The 25939-nt window shown below is 43.6% G+C and overlaps 2 protein-coding genes across 4 annotated transcripts; both read right to left on the bottom strand.

Annotated features, from left to right (window-relative positions):
• Positions 1 to 4655: 4655 nt before the first annotated feature.
• LOC119174881 (MKRN2 opposite strand protein) lies at positions 4656 to 13938 on the bottom strand. The gene is made up of 4 exons (XM_037425996.2): positions 13446 to 13938; positions 13128 to 13177; positions 12652 to 12817; positions 4656 to 10691 (listed from the first exon to the last, which is right to left on the bottom strand). The coding sequence occupies exons 1-4, from the start codon at positions 13661 to 13663 to the stop codon at positions 10457 to 10459; spliced, it is 669 nt and encodes a 222-aa protein (XP_037281893.2). The 5' UTR covers positions 13664 to 13938; the 3' UTR covers positions 4656 to 10456.
• A 1706-nt stretch (positions 13939 to 15644) lies between these two features.
• On the bottom strand, positions 15645 to 20072 carry LOC142817689 (uncharacterized). Of its 3 annotated transcripts, none has more exons than XM_075895004.1 (3): positions 19923 to 20072; positions 18626 to 18954; positions 15645 to 15915 (listed from the first exon to the last, which is right to left on the bottom strand). In XM_075895004.1, the coding sequence occupies exons 2-3, from the start codon at positions 18916 to 18918 to the stop codon at positions 15759 to 15761; spliced, it is 450 nt and encodes a 149-aa protein (XP_075751119.1). In that variant the 5' UTR covers positions 18919 to 18954; positions 19923 to 20072; the 3' UTR covers positions 15645 to 15758. The 3 variants fall into 3 exon arrangements, with proteins under 3 accessions (XP_075751119.1, XP_075751121.1, XP_075751120.1); XM_075895006.1 differs by having other exon boundaries at positions 15645 to 15912; XM_075895005.1 differs by having other exon boundaries at positions 18626 to 18944; positions 19923 to 20026.
• Positions 20073 to 25939: the final 5867 nt, after the last annotated feature.

The following is a 25939-nucleotide window of genomic DNA, read 5'->3' as shown; positions in this document are numbered from 1 at the left end:
AAAAACGCCATATTTCTTTATTCACTAATTTTTCGACAAACTACCACATCAGAACTGTACAGTATCAAGACAACAGAACTGCATGTATCAGACGTTGCTACTGCTGGCGTCTATTGTTCTATCAACTCAGTTAAAATTCAAAGCTTGAGAACATTGAATACATCCCTGTTCTTCCACGTGCTATTCTATACACGGTACTTCAACTATTCGAAAGTTTAAACTATTGTTTGTGTTGTCTCTATCATCATGAATGGAGTGAAAGTTCACCTGACCATACTAATTAAGCATCTACTATAAGCTTGTTATAAAATAAACACAGCTTTTTCTGTAAATAAATCACTAATAAGAAGAGAACAAAACAAATGCAACAAAAACGGAGCTTCACTACCCGAAAGGGTACTTTTCTGTTCAGATGGTGTGCTACTTGCAGAAGCCAGCTTTACAGGCATTGCTCCATAGATTAGATTTGCGATACTTGGTACGTTTCCGAATCGTAAATTCGTTGATTTGTTGAACAAAGCTGAGCGTGGAAAGTCATTACTGAAAATTAGAGCTTTAAGAACCCCGAAGTGAACTTTTAAATACATAAACTGTTCGCAAAAAATTTCGCGAACGTACGCATTCCCTTAAAGATATGGTTGTTGTTGTTGTTGTTGTTGTTGTTGTTGTTGTTGTTGTTGTTGTTGTTGTTGTTGTTGTTGTTGTTGTTGTTGTTGTTGTTGTTGTTGTTGTTGTTGTTGTTGTTGTTGTTGTTGTTTTGCGACGTAACCTTGCGGTGCGAAGGCCGCTTTATAACTGCAGTGAAACTTAAAACAAAGAAAACAAATTTCTCCGTACATTTACAAAGCAACATGAAGTGAGTTCTACATTGTTCACCAAGTCTTTCCTAATTTACGTACAAAAAAGAAGAAAACTTAATCAAAACTGTACCTCATCTGTTAACGGCGATCTGATTGGAGAAGATACTTAGAATAGCGAGCCAATGAAATATTAAAACAGGAAAGTTGGCTTATTTGTGAGCGTTCGTTTTTATGAGCTAGACTAGAATGCTAGTGGCGGGATGAAGATTGTTTTTACATTCAGCTTACGGTGTAAAGTGAGTCGTAACACGTAATTGTAATATATTACTATCCATGCCGTTGTGACCCCCTCCCCCATGACCCTCTTCCCCGCTGTTACTAATTTTCAGTTCTGCATAAATGACAGCCAGAAAAAAAAAACGTTGGCTCCACACTGCACCTCATGGGACATTACGCGATAACTCGTTCTACCGAGTGGGGTACCTCGCACAATAAGCCTCTTCCCAGCCAATGCTAACTGATTTCAATAGTATCAACAAATAATTCTTTCTGTCACAGCTGGTTTGTTATAAGGTGACGCAAAACAATTAATGCGTCAGTTCACAAGCTTTCCACGGTACCTAGCCAAGCAGGCTTTGATGCTATGACGTTCTGCGGCATATTACAAGGTTTCGAATTCGTATTTGATTGATTGATGTGCGGGGTATAACGACACAAAACCATCATATGATGTGGTATGGGGTACGATAATAAAGTCTCCAATATGATGCCTCGCATTGGGATCCCAGCCACGGTGCCCTATTCGACAGCTACACACTGTAGTAAACTCTTGCAGGCAACAAAGCTTTTGATATGCTTCAGACAACCACACGAGGTTAAAATTAATCGTTGAGGTTTTATTACAAATTTGCGGGTTCTAGCGTTCTCAAAACCGTGATACAATTTTGAGAGACGCCGGAGTTGAGGGCTTCGGAAATTTCGAGCATTCGGCGTTCTTCAACAAGCAGTGACAGCGCACAATAAACGGGTCTCTAGTATACCGACTCCGTCGAAACGCAATCTATGCCAGGATTGAACCGGCCACTTTCGGGTCAGCGGGTGAACGCCGTAAGCAATAAACCCCCCACGGCGTAACCAACTTAATCGACGTAGCGTAGTTTTGAAACATAGGACAAGGGAAGGGACAGAAGGGATTAAGTATGTCTTACGTCGATTAAGTATGTCTTACCAACATGCCCAACTTTATACTCTATAGTCGTAACCAACTGTTGGGGTTTCATGTCACCAAATCGCGATGTTATTATAGATGATTTTCTAATAGAGGGCTGTACAGATTTTGGTGATCTGGTGTTAATTAACGTGCACCCTAAATCTAACTACGCGGACCTCTAGCATTCAAAGTCCATCCAAAAGCGGCCGTCTGGTCATTAGTAAACCACCATAACCACAAGACAAACGCGACGGGTCATGTGGTCAAAGATTTATCCAGCAGTGCCGCTCGTCCCTTCATGGCAATCGTGTTGCTTTGTGTCGTTTAAATTAATCGAAAAAGTTAATCATTTAAGGTCATGTGAGAACTGCACGGAGAGTTTACGAATAGGGGCCCCCTAAACTTTTTGCGTGTACTCGCTCGAGGTCAAGCAGGAGATAAAGAGTTTCCGAAAACTGTCTACGCCACTTCCCCCTATTCTGAGTCGCGCCAAGAGCTGTCGCTTAAGTAGGTGCCGTCATGCTCGTTTGACGCAAAGCTTTTGGAACAGGCTTTGGGTCTCCCGCTGAATTCGAAAAATGATATAGTGTCCTCAAAGCAAAGCTAAAAATGCTTTTCTGGGTCTCGCGCATGCGTAGTGGCCTCGACGATATTTCTTAGGGGCGCCAAAACGATTGGAGCCCCTATTCGAGAACTCCCCAATGTCATCCCTTTGACACTGGCTTAGCAGTTCCCTTTCTGGCCTTTAACTTGCGTTGTCCAGTTTAAAAAAAAATAGAGAGACATCGAATTCTGCCTGCCATAGTATTCATTCGGAGCTCCTTGTTCTCACTGCAAATGTAATTTATTGCAAAGTAATAATAAATAAAACCAAAACTTTTTTCTAGCGTCTTGTACTTAGCCTTGGCAAAGCAGTGTAACGCTGAGTGTTCCAACGTAATTTCGGCCATACACTTTGAAACGAAAAATTCAGCAGATCCCCCGTACCTTGCCCCGCCACGGTGGTCTAGTGGCTAAGGTACTCGGCCGCTGACCCGCAGGTCGCGGGATCAAATCCCGGCTATGGCGGCTGCATTTCCGATGGAGGCGGAAATGTTGTAGGCCCGTGTGCTCAGATTTGGGTGCAGGTTAAAGAACCCCAGGTGGTCGAAATTTCCGGAGCCCTCCACTACGGCGTCTCTCATAATCATATGGTGGTTTTGGGGCGTTAAACCCCACAAATTAATCAAATCAGTTCCCCCGTACCTTCAATGATCGAGGTTATGCGAACCATGCGGAGGGAAGGTTACCGAGTTGCAGTTTTTTTTTTTTACTGGGGGGGGGGGGAGGCGGCACGTCATGAAATGGCACTAAATATATGTACCAATGTTGCACGCACAGACATATGTTGAAGATTTGCAGATGTTTATATAACCTGTTGTTTGCACTTGCACCACGATGCCAACAGGAACACGAGTATCAGCAACACCAGATGCGATAAGCTGATATGAAGCGCTGGTGCTCGCGAGGATGGTAGCCATGGACACAGCTACGTGAATCAACTTCAGCGCATGGCACCTAGCTACAATTGACGATAACCCGACGTGACGGCTGTATCGCACATATTCGCGTAATGTTCATAAAATCGGATAGCCAGCACTGTGACCACAACTGACGTTTCACGAACATTGGGGTCGATTTGAAAAGTAGTTCCGAGACTTGGCGTGGTTCTGTGGTATAATGCTTGATTGTCACACGGAATACTGTGGTTCGATTGTTGCTGGGACCCTGACATTTAGCCCCACCGCGGTGGTCTAGTGGCTAAGGTACTCGGCTGCTGACCCGCAGGTCGCATGATCAAATTCCGGCTGCGGCGGTTGCATTTCCGTTGGAGGCGGAAATGTTGTAGGCCCGTGTGCTCAGATTTTGGTGCATGTTAAAGAACCCCAGGTGGTCGAAATTTCCGGCGCCCTCCACTACGGCGTCTCTCATAATGATATGGTGGTTTTGGGACAAATCAATCAAATCAACCCTGACATTTAGTTATTTTTTTGCATTCGTCGGGTCAACGTTGCCGATGTCGGGTTTTTCTTAGCGCTCACGCGTTACAATTATCCATGTGTGTTCTCGTCAATCCTTTGTACATACTAAGTGTCAATTCCCTGCGGCACATACCCGCATACCAGTGGCCTGCAGGTATGTCCCACTGTCTGGCGGGAAGTTTTTGGCGATGTACACGACGGGATTGTGACATTGTTCATGTCTTCACCAGCGCGTCATATTCGCCAAACCATCTTACCCTCCCATACTAAATTTGGTTCACGCCAAGTTAAGGGGGCGATGACGAAAGCCCCCACACGTAAGCGGCTAGATAGACAGATACGCAGATGGACACCACAAGTGCTTGCAGTACACAAAGAAATGCTTCGAATTAAAAAAAAAAACTTCAAAGTTTAGTGACGGGGACCAACGAAAAGTACTTTTTTATGAACAGAACTTATTTTTCTTACATCTTGATGAAATACTCGTGAGAACACTTAGACAAGGATACTGAACTTTACGAAAATTCTGGAGAGCTTCCCGGTTGCCCAGGTGAAGCGATGTTGCATCACTTAGTCCTGACAAAAGCACAATGTCAGCACCAAAAACAAACATGTGCAACATAATAAGAAAATATAGGATTTTATTGACTACATGTATATAACTTCGAACGTTAAGGCATGCTTTATAACATGTAGGTTGTCACAAATATAGGTGGGAACATTGCACTTCGCTATATACATCAAAATACATGAAATGAATCACACCACAACCACTTGCATGTTACAAACCGGGACTTTGTAAGACTGACATATCAGTGACGACCAAGGGCTCTCTCTTCAAGTAAAATACAAAATGAAAATAGTGCATGTAACCCAAAATAGGCATGTTTAACATGAACCCCTGATCTTAGCACAAAAACTCAACAAGAGTGCATGCATATTTTTCAAATCAAGTACACCATAAGATGCACTCTTAATGTAACGACCAACCAGGTGAACATACTCACCATGTCAAATTATAAATGTCAGTAGAAACACATTCTCAACTCCTTTGAATCATATATGTGTAACAGTGATCTGCATCTTCAAACAAATTCACTAAAAGACACTTTTCAACGCAAGAATACTGCATATTATAATCTCTTTAATACAAAATTATTAGCTTTTCAAGTCCAGCATGTGAGCAGTATACTTCGTAATTGCACTTTGCTAACAGTTATATTTGTGTCCTTCCATTTTTGTATACAAATGGTAAATACAATGCACAAACTATGCATTAAATATACAATTCTTGCCCCACAAAGCCCACCATATGCACCATACAGAGAGCGTTTTGAAAGAAAGGAATTATAAAAGTAACCATGTTACATATTTGTCCCATACACTTGTCATAGGACCTTTAAAAATGTAACAATATCCATAAAATGTGCTAGAGCAAGAGCTGCATCACAGATTCCAGTGTAGCATCTATGAATGTAGTATCTGGTAATTTTGTGAGCATTCTAACTTCGTTGTTCAGATAAGTTGCCCTTGCACTAGACAAATTTCTGATGTGCCTCCTTCAGTAAAACAACTATTTATTACTATTTAGTAAAACTATTTAAACTCTTTATTTAGTAGACAATTTAGTAAAATGACTTGTATGTACAACTGTTTGGAATAGCTACATTAGATTGTTACCAATCTGACTACTAAAGGTAATGTTGACTCTATGTTTGAGATGAATTCACACTAATATCAAATGAGCTGATGACTCTAGAAACATTAGTATGGGCATTACTTATCCCTAAACTGTCGCATATTATTGCATGGGCACGGTACATGCAATTATGGTATGCTAGCAATCTTGTTTTCTATGGCACAAACATTAAACTTTTTATGAACAAGGATTACCGTGACTAATAAAATACAGCCATGTCACATTATTGCTGTCTCTCTAATACTAATGGTTTTAGCTTTACATCACTTTTATTAGTTATGTTAATCTGAACATCCTTAATTATTATTCCACTATACTCATATTGACTATACAAGAGGTTAAATCTTGAGTACACTATGTGTATACATAACTGAATATTTTTAACCCAATTTCAGATAGAACTGAGCAACCTCAATTTCACCACAACCAAAAACCAGAAACCAATCTAGTTGGCCACACACTAGACAGCCACCTGGCATGAGAGTAGCGTGGTCTAAACCACAACAGTATCTGCCAAAGTCTCGGCATAACCTCATGATGTAAAACTATAATTTATAATTCATAAACTGTACCAGACCCCATCCCAAAAGCATTCAAGAGTTATAGAGATTCAAGTCTCATTATCACATACATCGGGCAGTATATGCGACATACTTTTGGATAGGCGAAAAAACAAAACAAAGTGTTTATCGAACGGGGAGTGCTACACACTATAAGGATGGATCAGTGTATTTTCTTAACTACTATAGTCCACATACTAAGAAAGTTTGAAAATTCAATTTTGTACCGTATGGACTATATATAGAAGCAGATTGTGCCCACTTTTATTCATTGTACACCAAAGCACACTGGAAAAAAATAATACGAGATTTCACCTGGAAATCTCTCCCACAAATTTTCACTTAGCAAAACGAGTTTGACAATAATATAGACGTCAGACCCCGCCCAGGCGGCACTGCAAAAAATATCATCGCACTCATTACTGCCCTGCTTCTAACTGGGTAGTGCAATGAAAGCCATCTATAAGCAAATGTGCACAAGTCACAATACAACCCCTTTTTCATTCGTTTTCAGGCACAGTTTTCTGAAAATCAAGAATCTGGAAAGCTTCTTTCATCCCTAGACGTTTGAGGATGAGCAGGAAGCTCATGATAGGAACTGCGGGCACAATGCAAAAAATGTTTAAAATACTTCGGTGCTCTGCAACTCGCAAATACAAGCAAACATTGCATGACGTTAAGTTCGAGGCAAGCACTGCGATATGAATTCTGCAATAAGGGTACATATGTAATGCCAAAGCGATAAAGTACATACATGATCAATTTAGTTAGCTATGTATCTTACGACGAGTGGTATGTTTGCTGTATCAGGGGCGTATGACATCGGCAATTTTCGTCTTTCAAGTGGCATTTTGCCTTCATATCTTGCTTCCTTTGCTTTGCACTACTTTATTACACATCTTCAAATGCTATGTTTACGATCGTCCTCCATTTGTATATTCTGCAAATGGGGTCACGTGCATGTTCATTTTCTAGGGGTACAACCAAAGGCAAAACCATGGCCTCTTAGATAGCTCCAGCAATGACGAGGCCATGACGAGGCCAGCAATGACGGGGCTAAATAAACCTGAAGATGGACTCATGACTAACATTTTGCGATTTAGTAGTTGTATGACACACGTGTTGGACTTCACTAGTTAAAACCGGAACATTGAGTCTTTAAAATGTAAGAGCGCGGTTCTGTATGGTGAGAACCAGTTCAGATTATGGGAAGTTGTGGTTTGGTGGTTCGTAGCAACCTTATTGGTAGTCCAGCAGAGCTTTCATTAACCGAGCCCCTTAGGTCTCCTGCATGAGGATGTCAGCATAGAGCTTTCCAAAATTAACTAGAGGGGACTCTGTCGCTGCGATCGTTCAGCAACCATGGAAATGATGGGTAGTACACACATTTGCCTAGTCTCCGTACTTGCGGGTGACGAATCGCACTTGCCGCTTCGTTTATTGCTGTGTTTCTTTAATTTCATTTAAAAACTCATTAAAAGAGTACCTGGTAAATAGTTGATCTATCTTCTTCGTGTTGTTTTATGCTGTATTATTTGTTTTTTGATTCCATGCCTTTTTATTTTCATTCTGCTTTGTATATTTTTGTTTCTACGATTCCAACAGCTGCTTGTGCTTTTACTATTTGTAATCATCACGGCGGGTCCCATTGCAGTCGTGTACTTTGGGGCCCTCGTCTGTATATTTTACTCCCTGTAACATCCTTTTATGACATGATAATAATAAACTGATTGATTGATTGATTGATCTGAAAAAAAAAAAATTTAACCCTTTTGAACTTTGTGACCGCACTTGGAAAGGTAAGTCTAAAAGAATAAGGTGGTGCAGTGCAATCGCTAAACATTTGCTGATTTTCGTTTCATGGAAAAACAGCTCCAAGCCACACAAACACACACCGAGCCAGAAGCAGGCCAGAAGTACGAAGATTAGACAAATGCGTGTACTACCCGTCATTCCCAAGCTCGCTGAAGCGCCGTGCGTTGCAGCTCCCACAGACACTAGCGCCAGAGTTCCTTCTAGTTTATATTAGGAAACTCTATGAATGTCGGGGCCTTGCATCACCCCCGCCTCGCAGGACTGCTGGACGGCCCAGAGTTGGTCACTGATGGCGGAAGAGTTCCGGAGTTAGCACCTTGTGCCCTATGTTTATCATGCGCACCTTCCGTATGCATTTAACTTCTACACGGCAGCCACCATGATCAGAGGCTCTGCCGGGCTTCATAGTCAACAATACCACAGCTCTGCATCAGGGCTACTCAAAACAATAACATAAGAGCCACATTATCACACTTCTCAAGTGACCAGCTAAGGAGAACGCGAGTATTTCGCTCACCCAATACATTCGCGATGGCCCATATCCTACACTCTCGCCATTCTGATTCATACAACAGCTACCAAATTCAGTAAAACTAAACGTCATTTTCAGTCCTGTACATTCATGGCAATTCACAATGCAACACCAGCGTTGGATGTGAAGTTTTTTGTAGCGTGCAAAGCTGTGGCGTCTGCTCATTTTGCCAGTGCTTTGGCGAGTTATCCGGCTAGCACTTCATGCCAATTTGGTAGGTCATCTGACTAGCAGAAAGAAATTCATAGCTCGCTTTTTGAATACTGCACGTGCTTGTGCACTAAAGCAAGCACGTGCAATATTTAGCTCAATCTTTGTTTCACACACGCTAGTTGCACCTGGTTGCACAGCAAATTTTTCAGGTAAGTCCAACTTTGTGCTACACAATACTGTTCCTACAGGTGGCGCTGTGTGGCAACGAAACTGAGTCAGACGTCTATAGCAGCATATTTGCAATGTAGTCATTCACTTCATATTCACAGCTCGCAAAACGTGAGCAAGCGCTACTAAAGAAATATACAAAGAGCTCGCTTCAAGCTCAGTTTATCCGAGCGCATGCATGAGCAAAAAAAACAAAAAGAAAAAGCATCTTCAAATGAAGTTAGTCTTTCTAAACTATACAGCGAATCTGCTCATCTAAATAGAGGCATCCTATTTTTTGCCTGAATCAGGCTTCATGTATTATGCACCATGTGCACACTATGGTCCAGATAATACAGTAATAAGAAAAGTAAGAGCACACAAGCTTCCAAAGTAAAGCGATGCTGGCACATAAGTAAAATGACACACACCGGGAGGTAAGAGTAGATTAGCAGTTTGAGAACATCTGCACATATGAAATGCAATGTAATAAATTGGAGCCCTGCTCCAGCATCACGCATAACTTTGGAACTATGCACAATCAAACAAGGGTTGTGTCTCATTATCAAAGCACATGCAGATTCAACCTATGTGAGTAAAAACATACGCTATACAAGAATGTAAATCACCGTACAACAATGACTGAAGGCCAGTGAGGGCGGGCTTCTTATTTTTCAGACGCCAAGCAACAGCATATGTCGGAATATTTCTTCTTTCAAATATTTTGCAAAAGACAAAGAAAAAAAAGATTAAATGTTCCAGAAGAGAACACACACATGTCTTTTAAATCAACTGTTTGATTGGCCTAGTTGTAAAATATCCATCATCGCAGACAGTGTTGAGAGCTACACATAGAAGGTGGAAATGGCATTGAAAACTAAGCTCAGACACCCATTCTTTTTCTCCTCATTTAACACAGTAAATTTAATCGCATTATTTTCTATTTTGATATTTACAAGCTGTTTAAAAGAATTTAATTTTATATACAGAGCACTTATACACTCAAATCTCAATATAACGAATTCAAATATAACGAAATAATGGTTATAACGAAGTAAGCGACCACTAGATTCGCCATAAATATAGTGTTACGAATATTAGTTTATAAAAATTTTTTGGATATAACGAAGTATTTTTGTGGCAGATGCAACTTTGTTATAATGAGGTCCGAGTGTACCTTATAAACCATATTCAGCTTATAGGTTGGCTAATTAGTCGCAAATTCTCAATTTTCATGCTCGTGAAATTCAGTTGTTTTTGTTCAGTAACACTTATAGGTCTACCTAATGAGAGAAGACACTAGACAATTGTTGACACTACCTGTAGTTGGGCTCAGTCGTATATATTCAGCGAAGATAAATAACCATAAATTGGAAGACGGGAACAACAGGAGGAGGGATCGAGCAATACAAGTCCCGGCCCCTTCTTTCGTCGCAATTCCGCTCTGTGCTCGTTATTCTTACTGAACGACTGAAGTCTGTGTTCGATATGGTTCGCACCGCTTGACGTAAGTGCCATCTTGCATGAGCTTTCTGTAAAGTGCAATGTACCGGGCAACATTCCTTGTTTGCGGGACGAGGAAATCTGAGGAAAAGGTGAGCTTGTCCTTCAGTGATGGTCGCAGCTGTGGTATCTGTAGGTTTCGCAGGAACGCTATCACAAACGAGTAACAGTTGTGCTCCTTTTCATCGTACCTGGAATAAAGAAAACTACTTTGATGAGCATCAATTTATGCAAAAGTAAACTTGTTTATTATTTATTTATTTATTCAATACAGCACATTCCTGATCCAAGTGGGGTGGTCAATAGATTTACAAACTGAGTAGCAGTGACAGAATAATAAGGATAAATAGTGAAGGCCATGGCAGCTTATACTAACATGTAAAGCACCCAACATAAAGGCGAAATCTACCAGTTTTGGGTGATCTTGGTTTCCCATAGCACTTTTCAGAGTTTCATGAGAAATCTATGGTATTCGGCATTCATCTTCAGTGTCTATGTTCAAGTGCTATTAAAAACTAGCACGGCAAAAATTAAAGTTCCAGTAAAACATAATTCACGTATCCCAGTTGCATTTTCACCGGCTCTCATGCTCTTATAATGTTACATGCCCTACGGTGGCTTCCTGTTTTTTTTAAATTTTTCTTCCCAGATGTTAGATCCAACAACTTTGATAGCCTCTATACATATAGTGTCACATGTCACTGCTGAAAATGCTTACAGTATCATCGTTTGGTGCCATTTTCACATGGAACAAATAAATATCTCATAGTGCTGTACTGATATTAAGGCAAGTGGCTAATAGTCCGTTGGAACATACAAGTTTGACACAGACTAATATTTCTGCCATACGAGACACAAGCCAAAAAATTTTTGTAGCTGGAACTCTGTCCTGCCACATTCTGCTCGCCAACGAAAATTTGCCTGAGTGAAAAATTTATATCAGATGCCGTGTTTTCTCAGTTCATGTGTTCGTTTTGCTCTGTCCCCCAGAAATGCAATGATGTGGTTCTACTATATATTTCAAGGTGATTATTAAGAACTTTTAAAAGGCCACGCAAGCTTTGGTACTTGAGCGACTCGAGGAACAGCTATGCAGATCCCACAAACACTGAAAGTCAATATTATGCAAAGCAATTTGCAGTTAGTTGGTCATTTGGGGCTGTACAAAATGTCACCAAGTGGATGGATACGACTGTGTGCTGCGATTGATTCTGCTTCTGACGTAAGCATACGTGCAATGTGTGCAGCAGGATGACAACTGAAAACCGCAAATATTGCATGATAATGATGGTATTGTGTCCACTCTGTCTATTATGGGCAACATTACAAGACTCTGAGAGCTGTGTTCTACAAGGATAATGAACTGCACCGTCTGTAAAATGATCTGCAATTCAAGTGCTATAAAGTCATATATAGCCATATCTGTGTCACGTGGACAACATAAAAGTAACAATATCTGTACTACGGGAAATGAATGTCATGACCTCTTCCTCTCGGGCTGATTGCAAAGGAAGAGTACAATGTTGCACTGTTTCCATGTAGCATTGGCTGCAACAAGGAAAGTAGCAGCACTGAAATGTTGCACATTGCCAAAGACGATGCAACTTGAATACAACATGTTAGAGTGCTAGCTTGCTTTGACATGAAGGAAGTGTGTGTGCATTTTTGGCACACATACTTCAACACTTAGCTGTAGGATTGAAATGTTGAGCAGGAAAACAGAGATTATGTCAGTTGTACACTCTTAATTTTAAGGAGGCCCAGATTGAGGCAGGACGAGAGCCTGCCAACCACAAAGTGGCTGAAATGAAGCAGAGGATTATTCGCGTTAAAGCATTTTGACACGGGAGGCTAAGCAGTGGTAACTTACTCCTGATGTACAGCAAGCAAATCAGTACCAAGAGTCTACATCGCATGCTCAAGTACTGCAAAGGCTTGCATTTTTTCACAGACTTTCCTAAATCAGCAAACACTCCTTCACAATACATTAACTGCAGAAACAAAAAAGAAAGGAACTTACCAACAGGAATAAAATAAAACGAAAACAGAACGGCACAAAAGCTCAAGTAAGCATGCAGGCACTCAACACAGTTCAGGATAGTAACAGCTGCGAGATGAGCAAAACATTGCCTGCATAAGACAACAACACACCTCTTGCTGTCCCACGCATCCTGACTTTCAGTGACGGACAACGTGTAATCCCAGAATTCATGCCAGGCTGTTCCCTCGTCCGTGATGACAGGCACAGCAATACACTGCGGCCAGGCGGACTGCTTGGCAACTTTGAGTCCTTCCTTGTCATACTCGTGAACTTGACCTGATGGAGAAAGAAAAAAAAAAAACAAGCACTCGAGAGCTTCTCACAAACTTCTTTACATATTAAGTCACGCACTACAATTCATCTACTTATCGAAGCGGCAGTCACACAGGCGTGAACTAAGGCAAAAATTCACTTGAACAGCATGACCCATCGATTAGGAGCTTGTAACACCAAATTTAATATTCGCGGGCGATTACGGAGCACAAATCCGGGACGCTGCCTACGCATACTTCTAAACGGCAACATCATAGCAACCAATCACTGAGTAAGTTGGTTAGGCAAAGCTGTGTATCAGCATTAGTTTTACCTTTAGAATCCGTCACTCCGGTATGCAGGTCCAATGAGCTCGAATACAGACTGCAAAGAAAGGTTCGAATGGCATGAGTTGGCTGCAATTTTCTTTAGACCTCAACAAAGGTACCACCATTCAAGCCATTGCCAAGCATGCACTCGTGTTTCCTCAGTAAAACACGGCCCTATTTCGCGGAGCATGCAAGCTAAACCAGCTGAAACCGCGTAACAAGGTTCCACAACACCGCAAGGAAGCGTAGACACAGCGTGCATGTGTGACAGTGCGCACGGGAGACACAAATAATATCTGACTAAAATGTGGCGTTGCCCTTACTGCAGAAAGTCTCCTTTCGACGGTTTGATGACGACGCAGCACGGGGATTTCTGCGAGTTTCGGAAAGGATACGGTATCCTGAACGGAGGCACTCGAAGTTCGGCGTCTTCGAGCTCGAGGCCACAGATGGGGCAGCACTTCGGCAAACGCAGACACAATACGTTGGCACGCTTCTCGCAGTGCTGGAAACACAAGATCGCCAGATCCTGATCCTCCATGGTTTCACCGGCTACGCGCAGCGAGCCAGCGCTCACAATCTGTCACTTCCATGCGACGGCTCAAATGGGTTACGAGCACAAGAGTCTGCCGCCCGGCCAAGTTCTGGGTCGCAGGCAAATACGCTTCAGCTCACTTTCCGCCATCGAATAAAAGTGGCACAGGAAGATGCCGTAACGGGAGCCAGTTTATCCTGTTACGAACGAACCCGAAGGTAGCCCGTAATCGCAACATCGCTGGGCGAGCGGGTTTGTTGTGCACATGGTGCTGCCATCTGCGAGGCCTGCCGGCGTGATGCACGTGACCTCAGAGATTAAAGCAACTCTCAAAGGAAATGTAAATAAAGCAGTAGAACGTTATTTCTAGATTTCAAATACACCTAATAATTTTATTTAGCAAACTTTTTATTACTTATGTTAGGCACTAACAGTAAAGTACGAAATCAGACAAACCATTTGGGAGGCTTACATTTTACTGTGCTCACGCGGGAAGTTCAAATAAACATTAGAGAAAACTCGCGCGTCTGTAATCGCTTTCTCTCTCTCTCGCTCTCTGGGATTTGTCTGTCTGTCTGTCTGTCTGTCTGTCTGTCTGTCTGTCTGTCTGTCTGTCTGTGTCTGTCTGTCTGTGTCTGTCTGTCTGTGTCTGTCTGTATCTGTCTGTCTGTATCTGTCTGTCTGTCTGTCTGTCTGTCTGTGTCTGTCTGTGTCTGTCTGTGTCTGTCTGTGTCTGTCTGTCTCTCTGTCTCTGTCTGTCTGTGTCTGTCTGTGTCTGTCTGTCTGTTCGTCTCTGTCTGTCTGTCTGTGTCTGTCTGTGTGTCTATCTGTCTGTGTGTCTGTCTGTGTGTCTCTCTGTCTCTGTCTGTCTGTCTGTCTGTCTGTCTGTCTGTCTGTTTGTTTGTCTGTCTGTTTGTTTGTCTGTCTGTCTGTCTGTCTGTCTGTGTCTGTCTGTCTGTCTGTGTCTGTCTGTGTCTGTCTGCGTCTGTCTGTGTCTGTCTGTGTCTGTCTGCCTGTCTGTCTGCCTGTCTGTCTGTCTGCCTCTGTCTGTCTGCCTCTGTCTGTCTGTCCCTGTCTGTGTCTGTCTGTCTGTCCCTGTCTGTGTCTGCCTGTCTCTGTCTGTCTGCCTGTGTCTGCCTGTCTCTGTCTACCTGTGTCTGCCTGTCTGCCTCTGTCTACCTGTGTCTGCCTGTCTCTGTCTACCTGTGTCTGCCTGTCTGCCTCTGTCTACCTGTGTCTGCCTGTCTGTCCGTCTGTCTGTTCGTCTCTGTCTGTCTATCTGTCTGTCTGTTCGTCTCTGTCTATCTGTCTGTCTGTCTGTCTGCCTGTGTCTGTCTGTCTGTCTCTCTGTCTCTGTCTGCCTGTGTCTGTCTGTCTCTGTCTGTTTTATGCATAAAACGAAGCGTTCATACCTGTTTGTGAAAGAACGCGTTAGAAAAGGAGCCCTGTCTGTCTGTCTGTCTGTCTGTCTGTCTGTCTGTCTGTCTGTCTGTCTGTCTGTCTGTCTGTCTGTCTGTCTGTCTGCGTCCGCGTCTGTCCGCGTCTGTCTCTGTCCGTCTCTGTCCGTCTGTCTCCGTCCATCTCCGTCCATCTCCGTCCATCTCCGTCCGTCTCCGTCCGTCTGTCTCCGTCCGTCTGTCTGTCTGTCTGTCTGTCTGTCTGTCTGTCTGTCTGTCTGTCTGTCTGTCTGTCTGTCTGTGTCTGTCTGTCTGTCTGTCTGTCTGTGTCTGTCTGTCTTTGCCTGTATCTGTGTCTGTGTGTGTCCGTCTGTCTGTCTATCGGTTTTAATCATAAAACGAAGCGTTCATACCTGTTTGTGAAAGAACACATTGGGAATGAGCCCTTTTATAATATATTGATGTGTTGGTTAATGTGGCGATTTGGGCTTGGTGACATCATGCGTTGGCGCTGCATTTTATAAGGAACAGCTATTGGACTCGCCGACTGAATCCTCCAGGCAAGCATAAACAAACGCAAAACGAAAAAGTCATGTTCTAATTTTTGTATCTTTTATTGACGACTAAACACAAAACTCCAGCAAGAAATATTTGGTGCTACGATTCAACGGGAATCTTTCGTTGGATGGCAATGCGATGCGAGTTTAAGCAATACCGTGCATCATTTGCATATACTGATCGCTATGCCGGTTGTAGTATGGATCAGCGCTGCAAGGATTCAGGAGACACATGAATGGTTGGTGGAGTCGCGGTAGAAGATGCAACGAAGACAGACCCAAAGCGGGATTCAGTAGTGGCCTGCTACAGATAAAAAAATGTATACCATTATTAATACCAGTATGTGTCTTAGAAGTAAACAACAAGCATTTCACATAGTGTATTCAATCGATTTCAGTCATCGAGTGGCCTAGGTAAGCAAAACCTACAATGTAATTCTAGAGCTTGCTACGATGAATAGTGTTTTTTCTAATGTTAAAGCTAATAATATCCACTAATCAAGTTAATGAAAGCTTCTGCGTCAGGCCCGTAGCTAGGAATTTCTCCCCTATTTTCATATTTATTCTCGGCAAAACATCTCGCTTGATTCGAATTTCGAGGGGGGGGGGGAGGTAGTGCCTCCGTTTTACCTCTGGCTATGGGCTTCTTCTGCGTCTTCTGCATTTGTGTCCTGTTATTGAGTCGTTATATACTCAGTAAATAAGAGTGAGCGTGAATTTCAAAAGCTAACGCTCGGGCTATTTAATGAAGGAAAAAATAATTGTGCAGAAAAAAATATATCAACGTCTCTGAAATCATGGTTTGGTTCAATGTGTGTGATGATTATTCGAAAAGCATGCTTTACATGTAGCTGCCTCCAAGTGAAAGTTTGTCGTATGTCAGCTGCAGTCACGCAGTGTGAATCAGCAAGTGAGGACGCATTTTCATTAACTCAGCGATTTTAGGCAGCATGCATCGAGTTCAATTAAGTGAAATCTCAAAGCAGATATGAGATGTTTGTTTATTTACTTGTGCATGCACTGGCGTGTGTGTACGAGTGCACCTTGTTGGTTTACTGTAGGTTAACCATGGGGAAGGAGGGGGCAGATTGGTGGACTCCGGTAAGCAGTGGCATAATTCCACGAAAACAACAAAGGGGGACACACATCTTGCAATGGCGGCTATTTTGGTCGTTACAAAAATGTTCTACTTTCAATAGTACAAAAATTATTATTATTCGTTTTCAAATACAGGAAAAAAAGTGATCATGCCAATAGGTACGCGTTCGTTTTAGAATAACTGACGCCTTTTTTTTTCAGTCTTTTCTACCAAGGACATCAAAAGAGTGTAATCGCCTTTCTCCGCATCTGTAACCTCCATCACAAGTCACCAACTGTTCAAGAATACCTTAGCTAACATTTTATAATTAGAATGTTAGGCGCTTGCTAATTTTGTAATATGTGTATTCTGTTTACTTTATAACCACTTCCTTCTCCAATTCCTCTGGATCTGAGGGTATATAAATAAATGAATGTGCCTCTATCCAAAGGCGTAGGCAGAATTTTGGGGGGGAGAAGGGCGCCACTTTTGATCTGAAGGGGGGCCGGGCTGGCAGATGCGGTCGAGTGTCATGTTAGGGTGGCTGTCGCGCTCTGTGTGCTACCGTGCCCCGCCGCAGTGGTCTAGTGGCTAAGGTACTTGGCTGCTGGCCCGCAGGTCGCGGGATCGAATCCCGGCTGCGGCGGCTGCATTCCCGATGGAGGCGGAAATGTTGTAGGCCCATGTGCTCAGATTTGGATGCACTGTAAAGAACCCCAGGTGGTCGAAATTTCCGGGTCCCTCCACTACGGCGTCTTTCATAATCATATGGTGGTTTTGGGACGTTAAGCACCACATATTAATCAATCTGTATGCTACCGTAAAAGAACGGTTTTTTTTTTTTTCAAGGGAGGGGAGTGGGTGAGGTTTGTACAAGCCGTGTGCCACGCACCTACGCCACTGCACCCGGTCAGGAAGCTATTGAGCAGCCAATTTCGGGCATATCTCTAGGTAATATGCCACTCGGGGTAAACCATATAGTGAAAGTAATCGTACTTCTTGCTGTATACTGCGCGGACGTATAGCTCCTCTAAATTCAGGTCAATATCTTGTACTGCACTGTACACAGCCCCCCACAATTTAGCCCTGAAATCTCTCTTGTAAAACTTGTTTATGATCAACGCTGATTCTTTCTTAAATAACACAATCGTGGTGAAACAATCGGATGCGTATTTCATTGCCAATAGCTTCCAACGAATACCCGGCATAAGAAAATAACGGCAGACTTGAACTGGTATAGCGCATTGCGGTAAAGAATAACTGGTCCAGCAGACCAACAGAAGAGGACAGAGCGGACAGAGTGTATACCTTAGCGCTTTGTCCGACCATTTCTTCTGTACCGTAATGCGCTATATACGAGTTCAAGTACGACGAACCAACTCGCCCAATCTCCAACACTTGTGAATAACAGCACATGATCGGGATTCCTTAGTTGCTTTGCATCTTGAAGCGTGGCGTAATGAACAACACGTCACAAGTAACCCGTACAGTATCTTGGGAAGCTCGTGCCCTCAGTACGTTTTGAAAGGAAAAGCAGATTTCACTTTCGTACTTCGTTTCCGCCGTTTGGAAGTGCTTCAGCTTTCAGTTGGTTTTCCCCGAGTGAGCATCATATTCAGATATGATGTTCGAAAGCTAAATCTGAAGAAGGAAGGACGCTTGCAAAGGGTATACCCCGCAGCCTGAACACAAAAGGCGTCCGGACACCTGACTCTCCCCCATTCCCCCGCAAGCTCCCTGATTTACGTCACTGCTGGTAAAATAATTTTTATGTAAGATATTACAAAATCTCTCCCTTTCAAGCGTGCGCGTACGTCAGCATAACGGTGCAAAAAAGACCGAATAAGAGTTCACGGCACATATAAACAGTATGTGAGTGGTGCATAACGCCTCCCGGTCCTTTCAACTATGTATAGTCCGGCGTATCTGTGTGTACCTGAACTGGTGAAAGCCATGCGGTAGTGCCGACTGCTCCATGTGAGTCAGGATAGCCTTCACCGATGGGTCGTGTTTCACATGGACGCGGCCTTCCCTGTCGACCACGTAGGAAATGAAGCGTCCGTGGCCTGACGAATCGTGGTATCCCTGTCGACCCAGCACCGTTCCGTGTGGACCGGTCTCCATTTCCTGGAAGGAGCTGGCCACGAACGACTTGACCAGCGTGTGCGCATAGCTCGAGGAAGTGGACAAGAGTGCGAGAGCGAGAAACGCAAGCCACGGGCTGTCCATGGTCCCTTGTCAGTCTTGCGGGCCAGCTGGAAAGACCTATATAAATCACGCACACAAAAGTTCGATTTACACATTTTAATTCTGTGGTTTTGCTTGTCGAAACAGCAATACGATCATATGGGACATGCCGTAGCGGAGCTCTCTGAATGTATTTGGGTCCCCTAAAGTTCTTTCAAGATGGCCAAAATCTAAGCCTACGATCATTTTCGGATTTTATACCCACTTAAGCGCAGCCAGGAACTGCTCCACCAGCGTAATACCCTAGACTGTTGGCATAGCCGGAGCGAGGGGGGATTCAACTCTTTCTTTTTGTGTGCACTCGCCCAAATCATTTTAACTGTCGTGCACAGCGGCGACATTTTTTGTGTGTCAGAGCAACATGGTGCAAGGAAGTTTAAAAAAATGGTTTTCTGTGCATGTGGCATGTGGGTACCCACTTCCCTTCCCCATTATGGAACTTCATACAGTCATACGCCGAAAATACACAGAAAAAATACACACGATATATTTAAAGGTTTGAGTAAACTGTGGGTAAATTCCCCCACCCAGCTGCTCATATCTGAAGTGATGTGTTGCCAGTGCGCGCACTGGAGTAGGACGAAGCCATATCGGCGAAAAGTTACGTAAATGGGTCGAAACTTTCGAAGCTGAGCCGCAGCACGATTAAAATTGCACAATGCGCGAGGATCCCTTTCAGCTTATTATCTAGCAACTCATGCACGTGCGTCCATGAAATAAAGGGCATTAGCACTACACTCCCCGTCGAATTCATATGACAGAGTTTATATCCCGAGCTCAAAGTTAAAACCACGCTGCAACTCGGCTAATTAGATCCCTGCTGCCAAATCTTTTTTTTTTTTCGCATCGATGTCACGTACACACTCATGCACACTGTCAATGTAACAAAGCCTCGGTCATTGTCATTGTATTTTCTCTCTGCTTTTTTGTTCTACTTGAGCTAAGAAACACACACACACTGTTCATGCGATGAAGGAAACACTTACGTTAAGTTTGCTTGGGAAGCCCGTATCGTCTGAAGAAGGGCTGAGACGTGGCCCGAATATCTTCAAGGCAGCTGCGCCAGCGCCGTTCGGTGAACTATTTTCACAGCCCCCGCCACAATGCGTGGAACAATGCAATTGCGAGCAGCTGTGCCGAACAAAGCGAATACACGAATCCTTGAAGGTATTTCCGCAATCTATATAATTCACTCAGACGACCGTTCTGACATGTTATTTGTGAAGCGTTGTTTTTCAGGGCATCTTAGGGCATCTGCGCGCGTCCTGCATGTCATTGATCGCTCACGGTTTACGGCGCAGTCTTGTGACGCCTTCGTTTGAACATGGTTTAAGCACCGGCGCATTATACCGTGTGGTATTCGCGCGTGTTTTGATGAACTGAAATCGTTGATACAACACGATCGGCTTGAACGCATGCCATACCCTCCCCCACACTTCAAACTAATGAAAGACGAAGGCGCCTACTACAGGGGTCTTCAAGGCGCATATAAGTTTACTCGTGGCATTAAACCCCACGTCACACAGCCACAACTGCCCACACTGCACTGTGGCACGCCTATATATACTGCTGTGCAAGGCAAGCATCACTGCACATCAAACAGCAGCAACAGATGCGGACTCAAACCAAGGGATCCTCTCGCATTAATTAATTAACCATAGAATCAATCAATAAATGTTTTCTTTCTCTCTACATCACTGTTTTTCTAGTGTCACATGGGCCTTCCAACATGGTCCGTCAAAACGGCATCACGCCCAATTTTATTTGTAACACAATTCCTGCGGGTGCACCTAATTTGGTTTCGGAAAACAAAGCCACCCAAAATTGCCTCAAACACGACAGTAAAACATAAAGACTGATAATCCAGAAGCTGCGGTTGTGATTGGCACATGTGCTTATGTAGGCGAAAACAGCGCCAGGTCAGTGGGCACGTCTTTAGTGTGATTTATCAAGGTATCTACTTCCACAAAACCAGCAACATGAAAACACCGTGGCGCATTGTGATGGAAGTTTAAGTTAACGAAGTGAAGTTAAAATCACGCACATTTTGTAAGGGAAGTGGCTAACTAACTCGCGGGTGGAAAGAATGATCTAACTTCCTTTCGTCTCGGTTTGTTTTCTTTTTTTTCCTTTTTTCAACAAGGCCAGGTGATGAGTTGTTGAGAGCACGCTTCCATAACGGCACCCCATGGGCAGCTTTATTAAAGACAAAAAGACCACAGTGTTGAAGGGCTCGTGGTGGTGGGGGGGGGGGGGGGGGGCAGCGAACCTTCGCGAATGGGAGCCATGAAGTGATATAGCTGTCTGGTGTTTCAGCGACTCTGTATGAGGAAGAGAGGGAGCTGAAGGGGTGGCAGAATGAGGGGAGGGGGGGAGTAGTGCAGAAGACCTGCGAAGGCAGCAGCCGGCTCGCGAGCCTGCCGAGGATGAAGAGGAAGATTTTAAAGCGGCAGCCGGCAGAGAGGCGGTGCCAAGCTCGGATCTCAGTTTGTACAATCTACACCCCTCCACCCGGGGGTCGCCAGATTGAGGTCCGCCTCGCCCTTCGGTGTGGGCACCCTCAGTAGCCACTTGTCCCGGCACCGCGCCGGTGTAACAACACGCCGCTGACAACCGCGAGGTTTTCGAGGTGGTGTTGTAGTGCGGAGGGGGCTGAGCCGGCGCGAGCACAAAAGGGCCCTCGGCCGACCAGCAGCCGGAGCCGGTCCCTAACGAGGCTGTAATCGAGCGCGCAACCAAAGCCGAACCGCAGCTGTGTCAGCACAAAGAGTGTCTCTCAGCACCTGCCGCACGTGCGCTGGCCGATGAAGGGAGCAGCCTCCGCCGTGACTAAGCAACGCCCCCGGTGACTCCGACGTGCGCCCCTGCCGCGACCACCGCCGATGATGATCGCCCCCGTCGCCAGGGCGCGTATTAGACGCGGTCGCTCCCTCCGCTGATGAAGCGGTCGTCTTTGTGCCATTTACTTTTCCATTAACAGATTCCCCGAGCGCTCGCCCGTATAGTCCCGAATGGGTGGTGTATAGCGTGTTTAGCGGAGGTCGTGGTTCAGGTTGTCGCGTCCGGCGACGTGTCCGGCACGCGCAGAAAGGCTGGTGATGCCGATGTATAAGAGGTGATAAGGGCAGATGAGAGGCGCACCTTGTGTATAAACCAATCAATCTATAAATCAATCTATAAACCGATCATCAAGGAGCAAGATGGCAAAACAAGTGCCAGACCAGGTCAGCGTTCGTCTGGTCGTCTTGTTCATATCTTTTTTTTTTCTTTCTCGTGCCCATGTTCTCAGTGCGTTACTTGTTCAAGTATGAAGTTCCACGAACTCGCCCAAATTCTTAAAAGAAACGAATAGTCACCACGATAGCAAGCAGAACGACTGTAGCTAAGGAAAACTGGCGGTGTGGAATGAACTTTTCTTTCCAGATAACTTTTTCCTGGGTGATTTGGTGTTTACTTAGCATACTGTAGTAACGCGAAGTTCGTATGCAAACTATACACACAGTTCTACCCGCTTAGGTGTCTATAACTCACAATAATTCAACCCACCTAAAGGGCATAACAAGCAGTTATGCACCCGTTTATGTGTATGCTTCACGAATTGACACTCTCTATGCCTCACTTTTCAGAGCAGTATCAAAGCTACAGCCATATGGAAAAAGTGGAATTGAATGTTTAAGCAACTATCATTCAGTTCGCCGGTGTTTGTAACTTCTTGTTAAACTTGCTTTAGGCAGGTAAGACCTAGCACCAATGGCACAGTGGGGCTCGAACCAGGGTCCGGTAGACGTCAGCCCAGTATTCTACCACTGAGCCACACCAGTGCTTGTACTTTGTTGTCAAACTTGCCTTAGGCAGGCTTGATGTCGGGAAAGCAATCGCGTCAATACGACTTATAAAACGTTTTACAACAGCTAAATAACAAACAGTCGTCTAACAATGCAAATAGCGTAACGAGAGGGCCGTCCAATGCTCCAAACCATCTCAGAAGCTTGTTTCCCTATTAACTGTGGTGCATACCCACTTCAGCTATACTTCCTCTTCGTCTTCAGCCACTGCATGGACTACTGGCACAAAATTCCTTGCAAGTGTTTAGCGGATACCACGCTTCTCAGAAAAATGACGAAAAATAGCGTAGCGAATGCCGGCCTACTACCCAAACGGTTATTATTAATGCCCTAGTGTGTACCAAGAAGGTGTGCTTGCAGTAGTTATTCTATGAGTGTTTTGAAAAGGCTCTGAAAAGGATCCACCACAATCCACCAAGTCGGTCGTCCAAAACGAAATTTCACAATATAACAAGTGCACAACTATCAATATTCTTTTTATGAATTTATTTATGAATTTTATTTTACACCTAAACTAGAGAGATTGCGGAAGCATTTTTCATAAAAAAAAGAATATTGATATTTGTGTCAGCTCATCGTCTTTATCACTGTTAGATCGTTGATTGATTGATATGTGGGGTTTAACGTCCCAAAACCACGATATGATTATGAGTGACGCCGTAGTGAAGTGCTCCGGAAATTTCGACCACCTGGGGTTCTTTAACGTGCAGCCAAATCTGAGCACACGGGCATACAACATTTCCGCCTCCATCGGAAATGCAGCCGCCGTAGCCGGGATAAGATCCCCCGACCTGCAGGTCACGCTGTTAGATTATGAAATCTCATTTCTGGACGACACTTGACCGTGATGTATCCTTCTCCCTTGTGATTCTCTTTGCAATCTTGTCTTTCTGGTATATATTATCTTCATCGAATAAACCATGTTTCAGTCTGCGTTCGTTTGTCTCCTCTCTTGTGTCCCGTTAATTTGCGCCCCCAATATTTCATTATGACTGTAGTGTTCCTACTTAAAAGAACGGAACAGCATTATAGCTTCGGTATGGAACTGGCGTCCATCTTAATTTGTTTTATTTCTAACTTCATCCTTCTCTTCTTTCCTGCCCCCGGCTCTCGTGCTTCTTCTCCTGTCCCAAGGCACATACCGCTTCAATGAGTATCTCGTTTGAGTTGTGCGATCGAACGTATCAGAGAAAACACGATTAGTACGCATTGCGTGTGAGAATCTTGATGAGTTAAGCTTTTGACTAACATGGAACCCACACAGCTTGGTTGATACCTCGTGACACAGTTCTACCTGGGTCCTCCAGTCTGTCCTTCACCCCATTCGCATCCTACCAGAAGACAAGAAACCACGCTCAGACTCCAACAGACATATGTCTACCTCCATCCGGCTATGTTTCGGTTTATATGGGTACATCTCCTGAGTGCAGCAGGGGTCATGCGTGGGTGCGTGTTTGAGCGCATGATGCGGGACTGCCCTTCCATACCCAAGCCACTCAAGGGGCGAATCATCTCAAGACAAGGATTTCATTCCGCCATCAAAAGTACGGACCGTCACTGTCAGCTTCGGGATATCCAAGGGCAGATTTGGGCGCACGTTAAAGAACCCCAGGTGGTCTAAATTTCCGGAGCCCTCCACTACGGCGTCTCTCATAATCATATGGTGGTTTTGGGACGTTAAACCCCACAAATGAATGAATGAATGAATGAATGGGATATCCAAGGGGCCCATGATGCCGCGGCCAGATACTTCCTGCCTGTCCCAACGTGCGAGCGGCCCGCTAATCTATCTATCTATCTATCTATCTATCTATCTATCTATCTATCTATCTATCTATCTATCAATCTATCAATCTATCAATCTATCAATCTATCAATCTATCAATCAATCTATCAATCTATCTATCAATCTATCTATCTATCTATCTATCTATCTATCTATCTATCTATCTATCTATCTATCTATCAATCAATCAATCAATCAATCTATCAATCAATCAATCTATCAATCTATCAATCTATCAATCTATCTATCAATCAATCAATCTATCAATCTATCAATCTATCTATCAATCAATCAATCTATCAATCAATCAATCTATCAATCAATCAATCAATCTATCTATCTATCAATCTATCAATCAATCAATCAATCAATCAATCAATCTATCTATCTATCAATCTATCTATCTATCTATCAATCTATCTATCTATCTATCTATCTATCTATCTATCTATCTATCTATCTATCTATCTATCTATCCATCCACCTACGTCAGCGTGCTCTCATGATCGCCTGTAGACAAAAATTCGTATGGGAGGGTAAAGAGTTGGGTGAATATGACTGTCTGGTCATAACGTGAATAGCGTGAAAATCCAGTCGCTTATATGTCGTCAAACCCTTTCCGGCAGACACGTGTGGCACATACCCATATCGCAAAGGGCCGCCGTAGTATGGCGCCATAAGCGATTGGCAGTTTCTATTTACCCTGGAACATATAAATTACCGAATTATTATTCGGAAAACATTAAGAAAAACCGACTTCAACAGCGTTTAGCCGAGGACTTGAAAGAATAAAAATCAGTATCACAGCATAAATTGAACCCCCAACCATTATGCGTGGCAGTCGGGTATTCTACCACGGAACTACGCCTGCTCTTTAAACTGCTTTGAAAAAAAAGAAAAAAAACTCTATTCAGGCGTAATGTTTGTGCCACGACGATTTTGGTTGCAGTTCTGGGTATTTAATTCTGTAAAAAAGCAATAAACATTTCATATGTACCCCTATAATGAAGGCGTCATGTCGGGTTATATCGGCAAAAGTGTTGCAGCGTTGGCTACGCATCTATAGTATTCTAACAAACATTATACTTCTATTACTATGAACTAGCAAGCTATATTAAAACTTTACCCGACTCTGGAGGAACACGCTAACGAAAGTTATACTTGTGATATTCGTATGTGGTGCGCTTCGTTTCAACAATACTGTCGTCATTGCTCTAACGTGAGGGCTGATGTAACGTCAGACCATATGTTAGTGCAAAAGTATAGAGAGCTGGGCGAGTTCGTATGAATACATTTTGGGAAGGATTATTCGCGCACACAATAGACAAGGACAGGGTATGAGTACGTTCTTTTCATCAATAAATTGAGTCGT

Source organism: Rhipicephalus microplus, chromosome 5 (genome assembly GCF_043290135.1).
Source record: "Rhipicephalus microplus isolate Deutch F79 chromosome 5, USDA_Rmic, whole genome shotgun sequence".
In the NCBI taxonomy this organism is placed as follows: domain Eukaryota; kingdom Metazoa; phylum Arthropoda; class Arachnida; order Ixodida; family Ixodidae; genus Rhipicephalus; species Rhipicephalus microplus.
Note: the sequence above shows the minus strand (reverse complement) of the source record. Positions and strands in the feature narration are given on the sequence as shown.

What these genes read in the sequence shown, in the direction of transcription:
- LOC119174881 (XM_037425996.2), bottom strand. Translation starts at nt 13,663, where the DNA reads ATGGAGGATCAGGATCTGGCGATCTTGTGTTTCCAGCACTGCGAGAAG. An exon ending in TCGAAAGGAGACTTTCTGCA is followed by an intron (nt 13,178 to 13,445) that starts GTAAGGGCAACG and finishes CTTTCTTTGCAG; the next exon opens with TCTGTATTCGAGCTCATTGG. An exon ending in GATGCGTGGGACAGCAAGAG is followed by an intron (nt 10,692 to 12,651) that starts GTGTGTTGTTGT and finishes TCTTTATTCCAG; the next exon opens with GTACGATGAAAAGGAGCACA.
- LOC142817689 (XM_075895004.1), bottom strand. Translation starts at nt 18,918, where the DNA reads ATGGACAGCCCGTGGCTTGCGTTTCTCGCTCTCGCACTCTTGTCCACT. An exon ending in CATGGCTTTCACCAGTTCAG is followed by an intron (nt 15,916 to 18,625) that starts GTACACACAGAT and finishes TTTTATCTGTAG; the next exon opens with CAGGCCACTACTGAATCCCG.